Source organism: Nannospalax galili, unplaced genomic scaffold (genome assembly GCF_000622305.1).
Source record: "Nannospalax galili isolate Female #2095 unplaced genomic scaffold, S.galili_v1.0 scaffold1081, whole genome shotgun sequence".
Lineage (NCBI taxonomy): Eukaryota > Metazoa > Chordata > Mammalia > Rodentia > Spalacidae > Nannospalax > Nannospalax galili.
The window spans coordinates 219,697-244,602 of record NW_008345251.1 but is presented as its reverse complement, the minus strand read 5'-3'; the positions used below and the strand labels follow the sequence as shown (position 1 = coordinate 244,602).

General features: G+C 41.3%; 1 protein-coding gene across 2 annotated transcripts in view; it reads right to left on the bottom strand.

Annotated features, from left to right (window-relative positions):
- Plod2 (procollagen-lysine,2-oxoglutarate 5-dioxygenase 2) overlaps window positions 1–24,906 on the bottom strand; it is a 100,247-nt gene that overhangs the window by 44,418 nt on the left and 30,923 nt on the right. For both annotated transcript variants that reach the window (XM_008841437.3, XM_029567521.1), the window contains exons 2-3: window positions 3,294–3,385; window positions 448–584 (exon numbers count right to left, since the gene is read on the bottom strand). In XM_008841437.3, coding sequence (XP_008839659.1) covers window positions 448–584; window positions 3,294–3,385 — 229 coding nt within the window. The remainder of the gene's footprint in view (window positions 1–447; window positions 585–3,293; window positions 3,386–24,906) is intronic.

Below are 24,906 nucleotides of genomic sequence, written 5' to 3'. Positions count from 1 at the left end.
GCTCAGTGATAAAATAATTGATTTGAATATGTATGCCTTTGCGTTTGACCCCTAGCTTAAAAGTAAATCAGAAGAAATCTATGCACTGAGAATATTCTTTTTCCTTGACAACACAGAGCTTTCTAGGTCTCGCTGGTATTTGTAATGTAGATGATCTTCTTCCAGGTTAAACAGAACCCACTGGGTTGTGTTCTTCAATTGAATAACTATGCTCTTAACAACATTTTAGCTCAATTAGAACTTGAATTTCACAAAAATTTTAGATTATGCCATGTTTTCTTGCTCAAAAAGTTTACTATATTACAGAACTGGGGCAGATCATCATTTTATAACTGAGGAAAATCTACTTTTTTACAATAATGAATCTTTGTAAGTTAATTCAATATATACATTTCAACTCTTTAAGTCATTTAATATAGGCTGAAAAATCCAGAGTATCTCTCTTACCATTCAGTAAACAAGATAACCAGATCTTCGTGATTGGCATAGTGTTCCATGGCTTCCTTCATTAATCTCACTTTCTGGCCCCCTCCAATGCTGTTAAATCCATCTCCACCTCTCCACTCTTCCCCTTGACCAAGAACCTAAAATGAAATCAAGATTTCATCCCTGAGGAATCCCAATCATGAGAGTATCACAGAAATGTCAACACCAACTTGTACAGCACTGCATAGAAACCTAGTATCGTACTATAATTAAATCATGAGGCTAGAAAGAAAACAAATTTTTGCATGGTCAGGTCATATTTCTTCAGTGTTATTCACTATTGACATGTCATTCCAAATTGAACATTTCAAAAGGCAACTGTAATCCATGTAGGTGGCCCCAGAAAACATTTTATTTGTATTTTTCAGACTTAGATGGAAAGGAAAATGAAGAATTCTTCCAGTTCACTTGTTTCGATCTGGCAGGGAATATGAGAGCTCATTAAAATCCCTAGGCACTCAGTTTCTGGAGAGACAGGCCTCTCAGGCAATTTTCTAACTGAACCAAATAGACACAGAGACCATAAAATAAACCTTCCTTGCCATATATATACATATATATTATATATATTATATATGTGTATATTTTGGTCTTTTTGAGACAGAGTCTCCCTGTAGCCCCAGCTAGCCTGAACTCACTATGTAGACCAGGCTGACCTTGAACTCACAGAGATTGCTTGCCTCTGCCTCCCGGTGCTAGGACTAAAGGTGTGCACCTCAATGTCCAGCACCTTCTAAATCTTAAATTCACATCATGCTCAAAAGATTAGTGAGAATTAATCAATGTAGACTAGTTTGTGTTAAACAGACTTTTCTATTTACCTGGGCCCCAAACACTGAGCCCTGAACTGGAAGTCATTATGGACATACTAACTTTTGGGGTTGGGGGGGCAGAAGTGAAACCAGTATGTGTCCCACCTCCTGACAGTCACTTAATGTCTTAGTTTAGCAAGACAAAGTCTACAGCAAAGATGAACTAGCACATCTAGAAAATTACGGAGGAATGACCTTTAAATGAAATGGAAACAAAATGGACTACGTGCACAAAATGAACACCATTAATTTCAACTTTACCTAACGCTGAGCCAAACAACAACATCTGTGGGCCTCAGCCTCAGATCTTTTCATTCCCATTTCACCACTGCTTACCTGGAGGATCTGGGTAAAAGACACTCAAGAATACTGAAGATTCAAACGAGAACAAATCTATTTCATCTTGAGTGTTCCTGATGAGATTTGTTCTAGAACCCTCTAGGATCCTCAGATCCTGGTGTGACACGGAGCCCATCCACATCTGAGGCCTCTCCCAGTGAGCACTGTGAGGCTTCAGGCTTTGATGTGTAACAGTCACACGGACAAATGGCAAAGGACCTCTGAGGGCCACACCCAGAATCTGGGACGCACTGGTCTGAGGTACAGTCTGGGCATTCCCCTTTCTGAATGGTTTTAGGGGATGAAGATGTCACTGGTATAAAGTACACACATTAGCAACCACTGGACTGTGTCACAGGACAAGAAGAGGGTCATACTTGTCAGTTAAACAGGGCTCCACTCTGACCTGAGAGGTTACAGCTATGTACCCCGGGACAAGTTTTCCTCACAAATAAATGAATTATGCTAAAAAATACAAGTCCATCTTAATTTATGTACATGAATTAACAGCATACCATATGTAAATTTCCTAATAAAGTTCTTGCACATAATAATTGACTCCTACAGATCCTCCCAGTGAGTCTCATCCATACTTTATCGTGATTCTTCTTACCTCTATAGTGTCTCTCTCAGTGCATGCCACTGTGTTTCCCATTTACTCTGCACTAAATGTGCAGTGCAGTTGTTACCAACAGAGCTTTTTCTAGCAAAGTTTAGTGTCTTTAATACTCTGAGAATCAACGTCTACACCTTGCCTCTCAGGGAATAATTAATGAACACCACCTTTTTCCACATCACATACTAGGACCAACAGTTTTTCCCGAATACGTCCTTATTCTCCTCTTTACAGGAAAGATATGGCTGGCATATCCTTTATATTAATAAATAACTAGATAGAAAGAACCAATTGACAAGTCAGACAACATTTCTAGCAACCCTCCTGAGTCATTTCCCATCATCTATCAGTGAAATGTGTTCTGGAGAATTCTAAAACATTTGGCAATGTTCCAAAATTCCATTAAAACAAATAAACAACAACAAACAAAAACAAAACAGGAAAAGCAACCATTGACAGTAGCTAAAAATGCCCCCTTCCAGTCACTTCTTATTGTCTACAAATAAACATACCACAGCAGACAACCCATTAGTCAGTGAAAAAATTCAAAACAAAATTTAATTACGTTGTATTTATGTATGACCCCACAAAAGAAATCTTTTAATTTACATATATACACATATTTCCTATTGTTTTGTAGAACGTCTTTATATAAACCATTGGCTAGCATTGAGGATATTAACAAGGTCAAAAAATATCTTTATATAAATTTCAGAATAATTATATAATTAAATTTCATTTTCTTGTGTTGATTACAGACTACAGTGTTGTTATGAAAACTATACTTTACGGTTAGAAAGATTGCTCAGTGGTTAAAGAGTACGTATTATTCTTGCAGGGAACTTGAGTTTGGTTCCCAACACCCAGATTAGGCAGCTCACAACCATCTACAACTCCAGCTCCAGGGGATCTGCAGTATCTTGTCTCCACAACTACCTGCACTCATGTGCACATACCCAAACACACACACACACACACACAATTAAAACCAAAAACAGCACAAATTCCAAACACGTCCACACACTGAAAGATTTATTTACCTTCACAGTATAATTGAAATATTTGGCTGAATGCATAAATCGATGGAATCCATCATTTTCTTTTGTTGCTACAGTTATGACTAATAATTTATCTGCAAAGAAAGAAAGAAATAAGATGGTTTAGCAAGAGATTAAATGTTATCACTCCACAACTCACTCTAGCCATTATAGACCTCATTAAACTCATGGAAATGTTTTCGTTTGTTAGCTTAGATAAGAAAAACAAAGAGCTACTGACAAACAGACAAATCAAATGGGCTACATTACTGTCAAATGATGTGTTTTATTTCCAAAGGTTAAAACTTTCTACAACTATTACCTCAACAGCCAGCTGCATCGTCATCTATAAATTGTTCTGGATTTACCACACATTGTCAAGTGCCATGCTCGGCATTGAAAGAACTGAGAAGTGCAAAGGAGGACCTGATCACAAAGGCTAATCTTTAGTTTCTAAAATAAATTGTGAACAAATTGGAAACAGACAGTAGTGAAAAACAAATCTTACTTTTTCCTTCCCACCCATAAGGTTTTATATGAAAAGTCTTAAAATTCATCACATTTATATCATTTATTTATGACTTAGGTTTTTTTAAATGGTAATTGCAACAAAATTCAGCAATGTTAGTATCATCATTAGTAAATATATGGCTTTTTGTTGCCTTTTAATGATGATTTATTTTTAATATAAGATCTCTTCTTAGCAGAAGCAGGTAGGTTAAATAGTATTTACAAATACCCCTAAAGGGCTAGAGAGCCAGCTCAGTGATTAAGACCACTGGCTGCTCTTGCAGAAGACCCAGGTTCAGTCCCCAGCACCCACATAGTGACTAACAACCATCAGTAACTCCTGTTTCAGGGGATCTGAAACCCTCTTGTAGCTTCTGTGGGCACTGTACAACATAAGTATACTTACACATAAGCATACAAAACACTCATACACACAAAATAAAAACAAGCACAAAACATTGTAAATAACCCCAGAAGCTACTACCGATGGATAATATTTATCAGGCAAAGGCATGTTGGAAATTTCATGGACAATGTGTGTACCCTAGCAGGTACTATGATGGAAGAGGGCATCTTTGTTTAGGGTTAGGAGCCATGGACAAGGCAGCCAAGCTACATCTGAGCATCTAAGCCCCAGACCACCATGCTTCATTCTCTATTCCCTCAGATACAAGAAAATTGGTGTAACCCGAAGGCTCCTCCAAAAAGCTGGAGCTGATCCAGGGCAAGCTTGGGAGATGCAGAGCACACTGTGAAAAAGGGGTGGAGCTGCTGCCATATTGGGTGCGGGAAAATGCTGAGCAACAGAAGGTGGGGGCTGGAGACAATGGCACGTGCATTTCATATATGGAAAAGGAAAAGCCTATAAGAATCTGCATTTTTGAAAGTCACCCCCTCCCAAATGTCATATAAACGATGCAAAATCCAAATAGGCTGCCTTATGTCGGTTTGTCGGCCCTGGGACCTCAGAGGGCACGGGGGCCAGTCTCCCAAGAAGGGGGAGGGGAAATTTACTGAAACACCTGGGAAGGCCCTGCATTCTATAGGTCATACAGAATCTCAGAAAACAGCATTAGTGGACTGTAAGAATCAGTTAAAAACAGCTTCATACAAACTAAGGTAACTCTGCAGCAAGTTCTGTAGATAACTGACTATAAAATATAAGTACAATGTACCTAAAGTAAGCATTCATTATTCAAAAAGCAAAAACATTTCCATGAAGATAAATACCACATCTTTAGATTTCTGTCAAAAAAGAAATTATCTATTGGAAACTTTCTGGCTAGGAAATAAATAGTATAGTAAAATTTAATCTTCTTCATTAATGTTGTGAAGGCTTGAGTAAATGTATGTTAAAGATACTGTAAATTGCTATTTTTTTTTATATAAATAATTTCCCAGGGCTAGAGAGATGGCTCAGGAAAAAGCATATGCCAAGCAAGCCAGGCTACCTGAGATGTCTAGACCCCACAGAGAAGCTAGACACAGAACAGCACAAGTGTCTGTGATCCTAGCATGCCTAGGGGAGATGAGAACAGAAGACGGAGAGCTTAAGAAGCTCTCGACACACACACACACACACACACACCAATTTCCCTTTTATTTTACTTTTTATTTACTGATTGATTTATTTTGGCCTTTTTCGAGACAGGGCCTCCCTGTAGCCCCAGCTGGCCTGGAATTCACTATGTAGACCAGACCAATGCCTTGAACTCACAGAGATCTGCCTGCCTCTTCCTCCTGTGTCCTGGGATTAAAGGCATATGCCCCCACACTCAGCTAAATCAATTTCTCTTTTTATGTTTCAAATGTGCCTTTACTGACTAAGAAACTTTGACCTGTCACCATTTGTAGTAAGTTTCAAAAGAGAGTGCACCAGCTACAAGCAGGCAAAAACATGAGGTTTCTTTTCTCCACAATAAAATGCCTCTAAAATACCTCAATTTTTCCTAAAGCAAACAAGTTTAGAGTTTTGAATGGACAGACTTTTCCACTTACCATTTCCAGTATAAAATTAATAACAAGAATTTCATCATCCTTACTAGGTGTGCTGGATAGTTTCAGCTGTCAACTTGACATATCTGGGAAGAGGGAACCTCAACTCAAGAATTCCTCCACTGGACTCGCCTGTGACCATGTTCAGTAATAACGTAGGAGGGCCCAGCCCACTGTGAGTGGTACCACCCTTGGGCAGATGGTCCTGTGCTATGTAAGAAAGCAGGTTGAGCTCAAGCCAGGTAGCAAGCCAGGAAACAGCATTAGTCCATTGTCTGTGCTTCATCCTATCTCCAAGTTCCTTCTCTTGAGTTTCTGTGCATATTTCCTTCAGTGATGAACTGTGACCTGGGAAATGTAACATAAACTCTGTGCTCCCCAAGTTGTTTTGATCAGTGCTTTTTATCACAGCAATAGAAAGTAACTAGGGCACCAGGACTCACAACTGGCCAGAGCATTAGGGAGACAAAAATGCTAGTGAACTCAGTAACTCAGAAGGCAAAGCTTACAAAGGACCTGGTCTAGCAAACCTATACCATGTGCCACATAACGACTCCCTCTACTTCAGTACTGTTGTTAACTATTAAAAAAATGCATGCAATTTTGCTAAAGAAAAGTGCATTTAATAGTATTACACATAGCTACTTTCTTGCTTGCAGTTCAGTATCTCTATGACAAGAAATAAGCCTTACTAATTAATTAAATTAGGGAAAGGTAAAGAAAACACTGATGCTGACCACTCATAAGCTTTCAATATCCAGTTCAAGATCTCAACTTTCTCATCCTTTGAGAAATATTCTTTCTAAAATGCGAGAAAAGTTTAATATTTAAATTGAAATATAATTTTACACTACAAATATACTAGCGATAGGGGCAGAGAAGCCACTGAAAATGGCACATACCTAGAATTCTAGCACTTGGAAGACTGACACAGAAAGATCACAAGTTGGAAGACACCTAGGCTGCAAAAGTAAGTTCAAGGCCAACCTGGTCCTGTCTCAAAAGCCCAAAACCTAAAATGAAATGAAAATAATGAAGAGACAGAAGAGGGTAAGTGACAAAAGGGATGTCCTGGGTAAAACCCAGAACATGGGGAGTTCTTAGGACAGAGAATACAGTGCCCAAAGCAAAGCGAAACAGAAGAAAATCTACAGATTAGTTTGTAACTAAGATAATTCTCCATTAATCCAACTTACAGAAATTACTTAGGACAGAAGTTGAAGAACTGACTTGAAGAAACTGTGGGAAGGAATTTATGAGAAAACCAGAGAAATATAAACGCTGATTTATTGATATCCCAAAATTAAAGATGCTAATCATATTCATAGTTTTTAAAAAGAGTATCATTCCAATACATACAATTCATCCAAAAAAATAACATAGTGAATGAGATTTGCCTCAAAGTTATTTGTAATAAATGGATGGTGATGCAGAGGGGAGAAGATTAAACATCATAACTTCATAATTGCTGATTATTCTTGTATATATATTTTTAAATTATAATTAAAGACTCAATTTTGAACAAAATTCCTAATCTTTTCATCATGAAATGCTAGGAAAAACTTTATTGTAAATATTTTGACTGTGAATGAATCATGGATGTAGTGAAAGGAAGACAAAATAGACAAAATAGAAATTATTTTCTCGGTTGTTTGGGAGGCTGAAGCAGGAGAACCCAAGTTCAAGGCCTATACAGACTACAGACTATTCAAGGTGAGCATAGACAACTTAGAGTCTGTCTCAAAAATATAAAATAACAAGAGGACCGAGACTATAGCTTTGTGGCCCAAATTCTCTCTTGGTCTCCTGGGTGATCAGACAAACCATATAATACATTTTATGTGCATTTATTAACTTACAAAGGAAGTTCCCAGTGCCCAGTGCCCAGCCCCGCGCAGCACTTCAGAGCCACGCCCAGCACTTCAGAGCCACGCCCATAATTCCCCCATACTATCAGACCGTGCCACGCCCATAATTCCCCCATACTATCAGACCGTGCCACGCCCATAATTCGCTGTTTGGGAGGCTGAAGCAGGAGAACCCAAGTTCAAGGCCTATACAGACTACAGACTATTCAAGGTGAGCATAGACAACTTAGAGTCTGTCTCAAAAATATAAAATAACAAGAGGACCGAGACTATAGCTTTGTGGCCCAAATTCTCTCTTGGTCTCCTGGGTGATCAGACAAACCATATAATACATTTTATGTGCATTTATTAACTTACAAAGGAAGTTCCCAGTGCCCAGTGCCCAGCCCCGCAAAGCACTTCAGAGCCACGCCCATAATTCGCCCATACTATCAGACCGTGCCACGCCCATAATTCGTCACCCTCTGGGGCTAGCGATCACCCCAGGTCCATTAAGCCAGTCCATTCTGTCTTTCAGCTGTTGCACCCATGGCTCGTGCGCTTCCCCACGGCTCAGTGGCTTCCCCACTGCTTGTGGCTTCTCCCCCTGGGCTCAAGGCTTCCATTCCAAGATGGCTCCCAGCCACACCCCAGTAGTCCACACTCTGCAGCAGGCCCCGCCCATTGGAGGAACTAGCCAATCGGGAGACAAGTTTAGGAGTAGACTACCAACTAGCATGCAGTAGTCCTAGGTTCAATACCTAGTACCTCAAAGAAGCGTCCAAATAACGTTAAATATTACTTTAGTGAACGTACCCTCCAGAAGCACTGACAAAGTGAGCTAATGACAGAAATTAGTTTCAGTATTTCTGCCCACTGACCACTACTGATCTGTGTCTAACCACCATCCCCTGGCCTTCAGCAATATGCTTGGCACCATGGTGTCAAACCGCAGGCAAATGGAAGCTCAGTCCCTACGAGATGAGTATAGAATCCATGAGAGTATACACAGCACAGTCATCCAAAGAGCCACTTGTAAAAGAAGCAGCCATTTAAGACAGACAAAAAAAAAAAAACCAAAGCACAAAAAACACCTTTCATCACCATCTTTACACGGCATCTGCAAAATACCTAGCGCTACAGGAAGAATTAATAAATGTGTGTTAAATAGTTACAGATGGGGGCTGGAGAGATGGCTCAGTGGTTAAGAACACTTGTTGTTCCTGCAGAAGACCCAGGTTCAAATCCCAGCACCCACATGGCAGCGAACAAATGTCCACAACTCCAGTTCCAGGGGATCCGACAGCCTCTTCTGTCTTCCACAGGAATTGCACGACACGGGTGCACTTACCTACAATGCAGGCAATACACACATACACATAAAATAAAAATAATAAATTAAGAAAATATAAATAGTTACAGATGTTTGTAAATAGTTAAATATTTGGTTTTTAAAAAAAATTCAGATGAATATTGTTAATTTCTCCAACAACCAGTAAGTGGACATATTTAGAAAGATCCAGATTCACTCTTTTCTCTCTCACAGTGCACTCAGTTCTGGTGGACTAGGGGAATGTGTTGTTAGTTATTTCCTGACCCTTCAAACAGCTGTTATCTGAACAGAGTAGCTGTGTTGCTCATGGGCTCTGTCATCTGATACTGAAGCTGGAGAGATGACTCAGTAGACAAAGTCTGCCAAACAAGCACCCATGAAGAAGGTAGGCATGGCCATGTCATCAACCATTCAGGGGTGATCCTGAGAGGCAGATCCTTAGGGGGCCACTGGGCGGTCAGTGCAGCCAAAACAGCAAGTTTCAGTTCAGTAAGAGACTGTCTCAAACAGTAAGGTGGAGAACACTGGAGAGACAGCAAACATTGACCTCGCATCTACATGCACACACACAGACAAGCACACACATGCATGTACCACAGACACACACAAAAGGTGAAAAAATAAACCCACCCTCTGGAAGCTGGTACTGTGTTAAGTACTTGTGAAAGCAGCTTTAGTGCTGGTCAATCAGATGGCTGAGCCAGTAACCACAGGGCCACCTTTCTCAAGTATTTTGCAGGTTTCTCCATCTCAAAGCATGTCGTATTTCTAACCCCAACTACAGCAATCACTTGCTCCCTGCAGTCTCTGAGGCCCATTTGGCCATTCCACCCACAACCTGACAAAGCTACTGGAGGGAGTGATCTTTACAAAACTCTTTGATATCTGATCATGTCACCACCACCACTCCTCTCCATCTCCCATTCCCACCCCCAAAACAACCTTAAATGGCTTCCCATTGCTTTTAGGTTACTGGGAAAACTCTATCATCATAATGTGATTCTCTATCACTTCTCTCCTCTCCAAAATCATCCACTTCTTTGCTCTGTGCTATCTTCTCCAAACACAGGGGCCTGTATTTATTTTCTGTCCTACTCAAAATAGCTTATGCAAACCCATGACTCAATGCCCTTCCCTGATTTCCTAGTACAACCACACAAACCTGAAAGCCTCAGACACCGGCCTCTTCCTCAGTTTAATAGCCCTGAGCTACGACAGCAGGTGAGTCCTCATCCTCCCTACACTCTGTGCCTCTCTCACAGCATGTACCAGAAACTGTAATTACACACTCATTTACACAGTTAAAATCTGTGATCACACTCTCTCCACCTAGACTCCATATCCAGATGTCAAGATGTCCTCAACCATTGCCTGGGCCTCCAGAATTTTTCATGTTGCTTGGCACACAATAGGTTATTAAACATTTTAAATTTATGACACATAAAAGCATAAAATTGTATATATTAATGGGATACAATGAAATTTTCATGCATGTTTATGTTGTATAATGTTTAAACGTTTCTGACTAAGTGGGTTCAGGGACAAATAATAATAACACACATCTTATGCCTACATGCATATAAAGCAATTTGTTCTCAACAAAATCCCTAGGTGAGATATCTTTTATTCACAGAGGAGGGACTGTTTTAAATAGTATAAATGACTTAGCTGAAGTCACCAAACATTATTTGCAGGGCCAGGAGCAGAACTCCAGAATGATTCTGCAAAGCCCTTCGTTTCTAGTATTTCATGGGGCCTCATCTGCCAAAGCTGGAATCAGGAGATGTCCAGCCTGCAGCTTCTGTCTCCAGAAGACCGGCTTAAATGTTGGTCCTCAGCGGTGTTTGGAAAGTTGGGTCCCAGATGGTTTCATGGTTTTCCCAAGGGCTAAGTCCCCTCTTCTGAGGTAGGAAAGGCTCAGAGTACCTAAGCTGTACCATGTGGTTAACATTGAACACCTGCTTTCCTGCTGGAGTCTGTAGTCCTCAGTCCCCAGGCACTAAATCACCAGGTGCTTCCCAGGTTATCAACACCCAGCATGTGCTGTCACCCCGGCTGTTGGGAAATTAAGCCCATCCTGTTTGACTTCACCAGGAAAGATTTGGAAGCCGGGGCTTGAGTCTCCCAGGGCTCACCCAAGTGCTATGTTAGCTTTGTAGTGTTCTGCTACCCTCAGAGATATGAGAAGAATTTGTGTTGGGTCCTTAGTCCTCCTGGCCTGTCCATGAGAACCAAGCATGGGGGAGGAAACACCAGGTGGTCGTGATAAAGCCAACTGGTTAATTATGTGATTGCTAATTGGCTGTCAGTTGAGGCTCAGAAGCCAGGTTAGGGATACAGAGAAGACTGCAAACAGATCCTAGGACGGGAGTTCATGCAGAAGGCAGTCACAACTTAGCCCTTCACTGAGTCACCTCACATCAATGCAAATTATTACGTCAGGGCATGTTTTTTTCTTTTTTGTTTGAGACAGGGTCTCTCTGCAGCCCCAGCTGGCCTGGAACTCACTGGAACTCACTGTGGAGACCAGGCTGGTCTTGATCTACCTGCCTCTCCCTCCCATGTGTTGGGATTAAAGGTGTGCACCACCATGCCCAGCTCTCACAAGGTCACTTCTTTTATAAAGGGAAAAAAATTCATGATCTAAAGAGAAAAAAGACTTGCCTAGGTTCCTATAGTTAGGCGGTAACCAAGACTGAACTCAGGACACAAATTATTTTAAAACACATTTTTCCAGGTCTAGGGAGATGGACCACAGTTCAGTTCCCAGCGCCCACAACAGTACCACCCACAGGAAGGCTGTTTGATCATCCATCTGCAAGTTCAGGATAAACTTCTGAAAGCAGATGAGGCAGCTCACAACCACTTGTAACCCCAGGGATCTGACACCCTCTCTGGCCTCTGTGGGCCTCTGCACACATGCATACACACACAATAAAAATTAAAAATCTTTTAAAAATGCACTTTCCTAGGTTTTATATCACCACTTTGTTGCTTACTGAGTCACCCAAATAATCTGACAAACTGAAGCCATCACCACGTAGGTGGCCAGAGAACAACTTTTATTTTGTGAAACTGTTGGAAGAAATTCAAGACAAAAATTCCTCAAGAGCAACTCACATCACCATTTCAAAGAGGGAAAGACCTAAATAAGGATTTGTGGGAGAGACACCGCAGGGTTCCCCAGCATTTTTCTGAGCACAACGGGTATCGAGCAGACCAAAGCTTCCAGCCATGGGGGTCCTGCTCCACAAAGGTATCTTTGTGGGTTCCGTGCAGATGGATGGACATCTGAGCTTCCACAGCTGCCATGGGATATAAAGACAAACAGAAACTAGAGAGAAGTTCCAGGAGTGAGTCTGAGTCCATTGACCATCCCTCCCCCTCGGTCCAGGGCTAAGCAGGTTCTCAAAACCCTGCCTGAACTTACAGAAGTGGGAAACTGATGGGCAAACCAGGAAAGGCTGGTCACCAGGGCAGTATCCACATATCGGTGAGACGGGGAATGTTGCCAGCTCTTTACAGGAAGGCTATGTGACCACTCATCCCAGATGGGGGCAAGGGATTCAGTATAAACCCCTCTGGAACCTGATGAGTCAGGAACTGATTGAAACCTCAAGAAGCGACACACGTCTGAAAGACTACTGAAACCATCACACAGCTTCTTCCTGAAAACTTCAAACCATAGCATACGTTTCTAGTCCGTGGCCTTAACCACTCGCCATGACTGCACTCCATGGCATGCCTGCATAGACTTATCTCAAATAGAATTGAATACATGCCAAATATAAGATTCACCAATTTTCCTTTGGTACCATTTTTTTCTGTTGATACATATTCACATTTATTTTATATTTAGGCAGCTATGCAATGAAAGGAAGACGAATTTCATATCAGAGATGAAAGTGAAGAATTCCGAGTAACAGGTCAGGAATTGTGGTATATAACTTTAATCTCAGCACTCAGGAGGTAGAGGCAGGTGGATCTCTATGAGACCAAGACCAGCCTATCTACATAGTGACTTCCAGGCCAGCTGAGGCTACAGGGAGACCCTGTCTCAAAAAAAAAACCCAAAACAAAAACAAAAAGAATTCCTAGTAACTAGTAATTTTCACAATGAAAGCTTAAAGATATTTCAGGTAGGTTATTATTCTGCCAATAACATCAAAAATAGTATATTTTGTAGTAAAAAATAATTATGCAAAGATTGAAAGTGTGGGACTCTATTCTAGTATTAATATAAAACATTGCTGGCCACATACTTTATGTCAAGTATAACAACCACTGATCAAGGATGTTAAAATGAGGATGTCTAAATATAGCGCAGTGGCAAGTTTAGGTAAATTCATGTCATCCTCTGTACAATATCCACGTAAGAGTAAACAAAGGCTTCGTATCAAATATGCAACACAAAAGTTCTTCAGTCTGTAAAAAAGCACATCACTTAGAACGACTCCACAGACTGTCCATAACATCCCACTCTCCCAGCCACACTCCTGCTTCTCCTCGACTCTCCAAGACTTGAATGTTACAGTGCAACTTAAATGTGGTAAACAATTAAGAAGAAAAATGAAGGGGATTCACTCCCCCACATCCATACCAAACGTTTCCCAGAAACAGAAGTTTAAAAACCGCAAGAACTGGATCACAGCCCAAAACTATACAGAGTTCCAAAACATTCTTTCTGGAGTTTATAATGGGCAAACAATTCAGACACCAAAAATGTTCATACTAAAGGGGGTGTCAGTCAGTAAGTAAAACATGAATCAAAATTTTTAAATGAAAAAAAAAAGAAAAAAGAACTTGAACACAGGCTCCGATACTAGAGAACCTGCCAAAGTAAGCAAAGAAAACAGCGGTCTTAACAGGGCACGTAGGATCGTCAGCTGCTTGCCCACGTGTGAGTCACTTTTCGAGCATGCCACAGGTAACTTTGGCTATGTGAAGGGTGGTAAGAGGTCTGGAAGCCATGCTGTATAATAATAATTGAGGGCTGAGGATTTTCTACTAGGGGAAAAAATGAATCAACCACCCTTGGTACTACCTCATTTCATTTAAAGGGAGGAAGAAAAAAGATGTTTTTCTACATTATTTTAGGAATGAGACTTGGCTATAATGGAGGGAGAGAAATTAATTGAGGCAGATTCTGTATCAATATCAAGAACAATAAAAAGCTATGTAAGAAAACCAATATGCTTTCCATCCTTGTAGATATTAAAACAAAGAATACAATACCAATTTCCAGAATTTATGATTTAGAATATTTGATACTTCCAAATATTATGAAATTTGAACACTAGATATAATTCTAATGTCAAAGAAACAACAAACCGCCCCCTTTACAAATAGAGTGGACTTTATTGAATTCCAAGGCTTCACAGGCTTAGCCGTCTCTAAACAGAATGATGTACCAGTAACAAGAACCTCCTTTGTGCAGAGAAGGAAGTGCATTTGTTGGCCAAATGGTTCATCAGAGGCTATGGTCCACCTTCCCAAAAGTTGACAAGATTATGCAGCTTGCTGAAACACATTTGATCTGTTACTATTTATTCCACATTTCATATAGGCATTATAGTCTGGGCATAGTGGTGCTTGGGAGGCAGAGGTAGGCAGATCTCTGTGAGTTCAAGGCCAGCCTGGTCTACATAGTGAGTTCCAGGATAGCTGGGGCTACAGGGAGACCCTATCTTAAAAAGACCAAAAATAAATAAATAAATAAAAATAAATAAATAAATAAATAAATAAAAATTTCCTATGCTCAGTCAGACCTGTTGGCATACACACACCTTCAATTCCAGCAGGCGGAGGCTGGTGGATCTCCATGAGATAGAGGCTAGCCTAGTCTACACAGCAAATTCCAAGCCAGCTGGGGCTATAGGGAGAGCTTGTCTCAAAGAGACCAAAAAAAGAGAAAAATTTCCTATGCTCATAGCTAATAGGGCACCAGTTAGGAACCAAGACAAAAGGCCACAGACAAGGAAAATGTACATCCCATCAGTTCACACACCCACAGGAGTTGCCAGAGGCCACTTTCAGTTGTGCTCAGGTTTAAGAGGTCATGTTCTTGGAGAAAGTTCTGATTAAAAATTAGAAGCAGACCCAGAATAATGAGGTGCTGAAATGTGATAAAGGTCCTAAACTTCATTTACCATCTCTGTTTAGAGTATATTATTTTCTTCTGTTCCATTTCTATGAGAACACTATAAAATTACGTTTAAAAGGCTGCACTGGCAGGCTGCATGGCTAAAATGGCAAGAAAATGTGCAAACTAAGGGACGACACAGTGACACTGATTACACAGAATCTAAACGTTATATTCTCTGTCTTAGAAGGGACAACCTTACTAGCTTCTCTTGTGTCGACACGTGCTCCTGGGAGAATCACGGACTCACAAACAGCCCACAGGTACTATGGGTTTACTTATCATACATGAAAGAAGACAGCGACCAGGCCCATCCCAGCACAGGAGTTTTTTCTACATCTGACAGTGTCTGGGCTAGATTTTCATTGGACTTGAGTCAGTATGCAGATTTTTTTCTCATTTTAAATTGATTTGTAGACTAAGCAAGCTATTGGTGTGCATTCCAATGTAAATGCATCACTCCAAGTTATTAAGACATTTTTTACAAGGATTATGACACATACATTGAACACAGCTGGGAGATAATATCTTCTTGGCAAAGAGCCTTGACAGAAGATAGTCACAGGAATCATTGGTCTATCCCTCCCTTCCTGTGCCTCTCCATTCTTTTCCTGTCCCATGTGCAGTAATATTAAATTAATTCCTTGCCATCACACATTAGAAACAAATAGCTGGCCATCCAGCTCTTCAAAACTTTACTGCTCCACAAGAACACAGCAAGACATTAATTAATCATGAAGTCAATACATAAAGCAGATGTTCATAAAATAGCTCTCTGAGTACAATCTAACCTCTGCAGTATAAATGGTACAGGGCAGGGTGCCCGGGGCACTGGCCAGGTTGTACTGTATCTGCGGGAGCAGGGACTTGTCCGAGACTGTCCAAGACTTGTGGAACAGGAACTGAGGACACTCTTGTTGGAGAGCTGAGCCAATGTCCTATGTGGCTAGTTCCAGCAGGAATCTTCAAAATTCCAAGCTCTCAAAGCCCTGCTTAGAGTACAGGGTCATCTTGCCTACTGCTGAGCTCTGTGCTGTTGGCTCATCAATGTCTGCCCTGCGGCCAATAAGCAGCTTAAGCATTTGCTAGGCCCACAGAATCAGTGACCTAGTATTTTCTACACGCTCTTAATGCCAGAATTTCTCAGAGAAAACTCACAATATCTTTCCTTAGAGATGGACGTCACAGTCTGGATTAGACTATGCTGTGTGTTTTTCTTTTGAGAGAGAGATACAAAGTATATCTTAAAATAAGAATAGAAAGTTTCCCAAATTCACAAATCACTCTGCATTCTTCATTACAAGATGTTCCCAAAACTTAGCAAAACTCATCTGTATCATACAATAATTAGACAAAACATATTTAAAAAGATACAATTTCTCAAGTTCTCATTACCACACGGTAAGAAGCCCCCACAGATGTTTATGCACTTTTAAACCTTAATTATTTTCCTTTCTGTTGTTGTTCTGTTGTGTTGTTTTTAGGTAGTACTAGGGACTGGACTCAAACCCTTGCATATGGTAGGCAAGTCCTCTGTCACTGAGCTACATTTCCAACGCTGAACCTTAAATTTCTTGGTCCCCATTTCAGTGTCTGAGGGTCAGGATACCCACCACTTCCGTCTCTTCACTTACTATCTGATATAGTCTTAAAATATACTTTATATACTGAGATGTAGCAAGTTCATTTGTTCAGTAAAGTCAGTAAATGCCTTTCTTATCTTTTTGTTTATTACTTTTATGTGTATGAGTGCATTGCCTGCATATATATAAGTGCATGCATCTCATGTCATGCAGTGCCCACAGAGGTCAGAAGAGGGTGTTGGAGGCCCTGGAACTAGAGTTACAAGAACTTTCAGCCATGTGAGAGTGCTGGGAATCAAACCCGGCTCCTCTGCAAGAGCAGTCAATGCTCTTAATCACTGAGTCATCTCTCCAGTCATGACTTTGTTAGCTTTAATCGCAAGTAATATAGAAAAAAATAGCTGGATGTTAAGTTATGGACAGACAATACAGTTAATTCTGTAAATGTTTTGCCTCTGTGTTCTGATTACAACTGTGCCAAGTCTACAGAGATTACGTTGTGACTTGCTCAAGCTGCACACACCTCCTCTAATGGAGTTTATAAGATGAAGTTAAGCATAGGAAGATCCTAATTTTCATTGGAAGGAAACTCAGACTGACCTAACACACTTCTAGACTGCGGCAGTGAAAAATATCTCAAGCTTCCATGGTATCTAGTAAAAAATAATAATGTTTTGATAACTATTAGAATGGCATGGAAAAAATTCAAAACTTTCCTGAAGACACACACACACACACACACACACACACACACACACATCTACAAATTCCTCTGCAAAGTAAAGCAAGTAAGATCTGAAGGAAAGAAAACACCCTACACATAAACAGGTTTGTCTTCCTTTACAAAGTAATTTTGAAACCTTTATTCGTAAACACCTAAAGAAATTTTAACAGTGATTGTTTACAACAAACCAAAGATCAACTAATTTAGAATCGAGGCCACTTTTCTCTTCTTTTTCTTCTGTCATCAGAGAAAACCTCACACATACCAAAGAATTACTATAGTAGAAGGGACCAGGGAACTTCAAGGAAACAGTCTCAGCCTTGGGGAAGGTGCATGGTCCTAGACTACAGGTCGCCTACCCAGGCTCCTCTCCACCTTGGGGAAGGTGCATGGTCCTAGACTACAGGTTGCCTACCCAGGCTCCTCTCCACCTTGGGGAAGGTGCATGGTCCTGGACTACAGGTCACCTAGCCAGGCTCTTCTCCACCTTGGGGAAGGTGCATGGTCCTGGACTACAGGTCACCTACCCAGGCTCAGCCTTGGGGAAGGTGCATGGTCCTGGACTACAGGTTACCTACCCAGGCTCCACTCCACCTTGGGGAAGGTGCATGGTCCTAGACTACAGGTCACCTACCCAGGCTCCACTCCACCTTGGGGCCCTAAAATTACCTTCACTTCATCTTCATTTTTCAAAACACAGTTATCAACATTCATTTTGGAACAGGCAGGGATTCATCCAGGGATACACAGTTAGCAAAAACAATAGCAACTAACTTTCTAGCTCAAAGAAATGTGCTTGGGAGATTATTTTTTGAGGTGACCTCTTGGCTCTGGGTCTCAGAGTAATGGAGGCAACAGATTAAGTAAATACCTGCAAAACTCAAGGGAACTGTGGGAAGTAAGTTAAGAATTATTTTTTAATATAATGAGATGAGAGATTTTAACAAGGAAAACTGTATCCTTAACACAGGTAGGAAACAACTGTACGGCAATTACACAAACAGTGGTTTACTAGCAAGTTCCAAGCCAGCTGGGGCTACAGGGAGACCATGTCACAAAAAACCAACCAACCAAACAAACAAACAAAGAAACTACAAATTATTAACAACAATTTATGGTATGTGAGTGCGTACGTGTGTGTTTCTGTATGTTCCTGCATAGATGTGCTCGCCTGTGAGTGTGTGTGTGGAGGCCAAAGGAAACAGTTCAAGTGTCCTCCTTTGCTGCTCTCCTTACTTTTTTGAGCCATGGTCTCTCACTGAGTCTTGAGTTTGCTGTTTCAGCTTGGCCACCCCTCAGGTCTGCCTGTTTCCACCTGCCTAGAGTTGAGAGGGGTTACAAACGCACCACTACACCTAACCTTTGTGTTGGTAATGGGAATCTGCGCTCAGGTCTTTCATGCATAAGTAGCAAGCAGATGATTCACTCCACATCTCCTAAGCCTCCATATTTTATCTTTGAAAGTACCTTTAAATAAACTATAGCCGAAGCCACTATTGCTGTTGATTTATGCCCTTTATTAAAAAGAATCAGTTCTTTTTTCCACAGAGTTCTGTCACCAAGTCAATATGCAAAGTGTGATGGTTAATCACTACTGTCAACCTGACGGATCTAGCATCACCTGGGAGACAGCTTTCCGTGAGCGATTATCTTGATTAAGTTAACGGGAGTAGGAAGACCCACCTGCTGTGGGTAACGCCATTCCCTGGGTTGGAACCCTGAACTGTACAAAAAAAGAGAAAGTGAGCTGAGGAGCACAGAATTCATCTCTTGCTTCCCAGCTGTGGATGCAATATGAGGAGCATCGTCAGGCTCCTGCTGCTGTGATGAACCGAACTGTGAGTCAGAAATAAGCCCTCTCTCCCTTACACTGCGTTATGAGTATTTTATCACAGCAACAAGAAAAGAAGCTAAGGAAACAGTTTTCCCCCTTTTCAGTAAATAGAAAATTATGCAATACAACAAGTTCCCTTGCCTGAGTGTTGGCCAAGACAAGAAAAGAAGCTAAGGAAACAGTTTTCCCCCTTTTCAGTAAATAGAAAATTTCAGTAAAATAGAAAACAAGTTCCCTTGCCTGAGTGTTGGCCAAGATGTCCAGTGCCAAGGTCACATCCAGCTGCGTCAAACTGCTCCCCTTGAAGCTTCCACTAATTTCTCCCTTTCTCTCTTTCACATTCAGTCTCTTTTCCAGATATTTCTCCCTTCATCTACTTCTGAAAACTAAACGTAACACACATCAAGTTCACTTCTAAACATCCTTTTAAAATCACAGTATAGCTTCATTTTTAATGGAAAAGATGGAAAGCTACCACAAAGCCCAACCCACTCATGTGATAAGGTTCAATTTCTCCCTGAACCAAATGACAACGGCGTGGAAATAGAGCTCTTTCTGGGGACATAAATCCACCAGGGCTTCCCATTAAGCTAACAGAAACATGTAAACTAGTGCCCTCCTCTAAACAAAATTTAACTATCATAGAAGACAAACAAAAAAAAAGACGAATTCAAAATAAAACTTTTAACTCTTAATATTGCTTCAGAGTGTGAGACAGGGGTACAACCCAAACAGTATCATCTTGCACCAAATCTAATACACTTGTCATCTGAAAAGGCTGACTTGACCTTAGTGATCTTACAGTCACGAGCCGGTGCCCCCAGCCAGTCCCATTTTCCTTTCTGTGACGACTGCAACAGCTTCCAGAGACTCTAGTCTCTCAGCACCAAAACTAACCATGGACAGAATGCTGCACCCCAAACTCAGGAAGGAGCTCAGTGGCCGGCAGCAGCTGTTCCAGCTATTTCTGGAATTTAACTTCCTTGCCAGAACCCGCTTCAGCAGTAAGGTTTCAACTCTAACACTACTAAAATAAAACCCCAGACAACATTATAGAAGCAAAAAGCCAATGCATTTTAGTAATCGTGATTATCAGAATAATAGTAAAAGAGACACTCAGAAATTTCCATCTACATAAGTACCAGAATATAAAGTAGTGAAAGAAGAGGGTGTTTTTAACCCAGTAAAGATTAAAAACCAGAGGGAAATGTATTAGCTCAAAAGCCTACTGAAAAATACACATACAGTGTCCGTACATGAGTGTATGTGTATAGCTGAAGGCTACACAACAAGAAACAGAGTCAGACAGGAGAAACCTCCCTTTGAGTTCTCAGGATAGTCCAAAGGACTCCCAAAAAGAGCACAGGCTATTGCTAAAGCCTTTGATTTCCTCCCAGAAGATAAGGCCCTATTGCTGAAGATACGACATACTTCAGGCACAGGACTTGGAGCAACAGAGCTGGAACTGACCTGGAAGCCTCCTCCCTGAAGACCAGCTCTCATGGTATCAGAGGACACCATGCAAACTGCTAAGGGAGAAAATCAATCAGTGGTTCAACCCAGCTGTACAGCCTATAACTACGAAAATGAAACTATCTCTATTGGGGCAGTAGTAGCATTTATCATGGGGATAATCAACAGCTATCTAATTGAACTTGAAGTCCACTCAGTAGGAGGGAGCTCATGGTACTGTAAACATAGCCAAATACACATGGCCAGAGAGGTCACAGATCCTAGAGAAAATGCTATCTCTGGTATACCTCTAGACAAATGAAGTTTCTTACTGTATGCTAAATATGGGTCCTTATATTTACAGAGAAGAATACTGTACACCACTCAAAAAGAATAATATCCTTTTTGTGCTATTTCCTTAAAATCTCTCTCTCTCTCTCTCTCTCTCTCTCTCTCTCTCTCTCTCTCTCTCTCTCTCAGTTTTGGTTTTGGTTTTATTTGTTGAGATAGGGTCTTACCACGTAGCACTGGAATCACTATATAGACTAGGCTGGCCTTGAACTCACAGAGATCTGCCCCTTCTGCCACCTAAGTGCTGGGAATACAGGCCTATCCCGCCACATCCAGCTTTCTCTGGTCTTTGAGACAGGGTCTCGTGTAGCCCAAACTGGTCTTGACTTTACACACAGCTGAAGATGACCTAGAATTTCCAACCTTCCTGTCTCTCACCCTAAGTGCTGGGATTACAGTTGTGTACCATCACACCTTAGCATGTCTTTCTGAGTCTGGCTTATTTCACTTAACCAAATTCTTTCCAGTTCCATCCATTTTCCTGCAAATGACAGTTTCATTCTTCTTCAAAGAAGAATAAATGTCACATTTTCTTTATCCAGTCATCTGCTGTTGGACATTTACATTGGTTCTTGTTTTAGTTTCTTTCTTTTGCTGTGATAAAAACACTGACCAATACCAACTTGAGGATGAAAGGGTTTATTTGGCTTACATCTCCCATGTCACAGTTCATCATTGAGGGAGTCCAAGGTAGGAACTCAGGGCAGGAACCTGGAGGTAGAAGCTGAAGCACATCCATGGAGGACCACTGCTTACTGACTTGCTCCCCTGACTTGTGCTCAGCCTCCTTTCTTATACAAGACCACCTGCCCAGGGGTGACACTGCCCACAGTGGGCTGGGCCCTCCCACATCTCTCAACAATTAACACAATACCCCAGTTGATGGTCCCTCAACCCAGGTGTGTCAAGTTGACAACTAAAGCTACTCAGCACAATAAACATCGCCAAATACACACAGCTGAAGAGGTGGCAGATCCTAGAGAAAACCCTACGTCTGTCACATCCCTAGACAAATGTAATTTCTTACTGCACACTAAATATATATCCTTAGATTTAAAGACAAGTATACCTGCCAGCATGCATCAAAGAAGTTTCTTTTTGCAACAGATGGAGACTATTACAGAGTTCTACAATGAGACAAACACAGAGAGTAAGTGTCTGTGAGATGCTCAGTCCTGTGTGACACATCTGCAATGGAACCTCTATACCTAAGGCTCAGGGAACATAGTGGGACAGGGGCAGAGAGAATATTAATGCATCTCTCAACTCTCACCAGCAAAGCTCCCTCATGCAACAGATGGTGATTAACACAGAAAGCCACAACTGGCCACAATGTAGAAAATAAGAGAATGCAGAGTGCATGTTCCTGGATAGGACTCCTATTTTAAACGTTTGCCACCCAGGGCTCAGGGACCATTGTGGAAGAGGGAGAGGAAAGACTGTAAGAGCCAGGAGCAGTAGATGACCACAAAGAAACAGAGTTTTCCAGGCAGCTGGGAACTTGCTCATATGAATTCACAGCAAAAGTGACAGCATGCAGAAGACCTGTGCAAACTCAAACCAGACAAAAACACAGCACAGACGTGAAATGGGGACGAAGCCTCAGCCTTAGCTGAGGAACTACTGGCAACTGATCCCGGCTGAGTGAGGGAGACTTGGTCTTATTTAAGGGACTGATGCTGGGTAGGTTGAGCAGGCTCTGGAGGATGAACTCACACTGATGTCTGTCTGGGGACACAAACTTGACTTAATAGGCCTTAAACTATACAACAGAATGCATGAAATCTGTTGGGGAGGGGCTATGGGGGTTGCAGACAGGGGAGCGGCTCTGTTTTGGTTACTTTTCTGTTGCTGTGTTAAAATATTATGACTATGTATACTTACAAAAGGAAGCGTTCACTTGAACTTTACAATTCCTGGGGTAAGAGTCCACAGTGGTGGGGAGGCACAGCAGTTGGGCAGAAAGTTGAGTGATCACATCTTTAAGCAAGCACAGGAAACAGAGAGCAACTGGAAATCTGGCAAGACTTAAGGATTCTCAGTGCTTGCCTACACTTCTTTCAGTAAGGCCACACCTCCTAAAACCTCCCAAACAGCTCCACCCACTGGGGGCAAAAGATTCAAATACTTGGAACCTATGGGGGACTTTTTCATTCAAACCACTACAGGGTCTAAATATGATTAAGATGTTTTGTGTGAAATGTGCAAAAATTTAATTTAAAAAATAAGAGAAAAAGCACACTTAACTTTAAATGCTTAAATACCTATCACTTATGTGCAAGATGCAGAGACATCTAATGGCCCCATATTCCTCTCTCATGCACACCTGTCATCTGCCTGCAAATTCTATCAGCCTCCTGTGCCTCATCATCTCCTAGCCATCTCTCCCGTGTTTGGTACCATCACCTACATCCCCTGTGGATTATGGAAACCATGTCCCAGAGGATCTGCCAACTCCTGTGAATCTATTCCACTGTCATCAGAAGAGGTCACCTCCAAAGTCACACAAATTCTCTCTTTCTACTCAGAAGTATTTCAGTAGTTTCTCTGCTGTTCTTACTAAAGTCCAGATCCTTTGTCACATTTCAGAGGGTCTGGATTCTTGCCCCCACTGTCGAACTGCAGGCCCACTGGCCTCCAGGCTGTTCCACAGACACAGCAAACATACCCTGGGCTCAGGCAGTTCCACGAAGTTGGCACAAACTCCTGCTGGTACGTCTCTTCTCCAGAAACAATGCATTCCTTCCAGTCTGCTCAAATGTACACAACTATGGACCAAATTCCTGAAAAAGAACCTTGAGACAACAATCCCCAGACCCATCATTCTTGCTACAAGTCAGATACATGCAATATCTTTCTTCTTGTGATTTATATTCCCTGACAAAATTGTTTACTGTGCTTCCTCAACTCAACTAGACTGAATAGGTCATTAAAATACTACATAACTCACAGAAAACACAATGCGAGCAAATCTTTCATTCTGGCAAGCAGAGATGAGTGATATCACTGTACACATAAGGAATAAGTCAGTACCGTAGCGCTGCCATAATTCCACAGGGCAGCGTGGGGCAGCAACAACACATAGAACTTTCTGGTAACAGCTTGACACATGACAGAGATAGAAAGAGGAATAAGTCAGTACCGTAGCGCTGCCATAATTCCACAGGGCAGCGTGGGCAGCAACAACACACAGAACTTTCTGGTAACAGCTTGACACATGACAGAGATAGAACGTGTTATATTCTTATAACTGAACTGGATGCTTATAGAAGTCCTCGTAATCTTAGGCCGTTTGAAGTTTCCCCTTATTTTACTTACTAGATAGACATCTTGAACTGCAAATCTGATGTGTTGCTACTCTGTGATTTTTATTTATTTATTTATTTTTTTGGTCTTTCTGAGACAGGGTCTCCCTATAGCCCCAGCTGTCCTCGAACTTACTATGAAGACCAGGCTGGCCTTGAACTCACAGAGATCCACCTGCCTCTGCTTCCCAAGTGCTGGGATTAAAGGCGTGCACCACCACACCCAGCTTGCTCTGTGATGTTTTTAACTGCCTTGAGATGTTTTATTACTCCAGAATACCTTGAAGCTCTGGGATGCTTTCCATTCATCACGTCTAATTACTAAAAAAGGTGAAACCAAGAAAACAAAACATCACCAAGTGGTCTAATAGGCACCTGGTTCAATTATTCTGACAAAAAGAAATAATAGGTCAAACCTGACAAATGTCTACATTTCTGCCTGTGATATCTGTTTTTTTTTTTTTTTAAATAAACTACAATGCCCTTTTGACTGACTTTTAGCCCAGTTAACCCAGCCTAACTATAGGTCAAAAGGTTCTT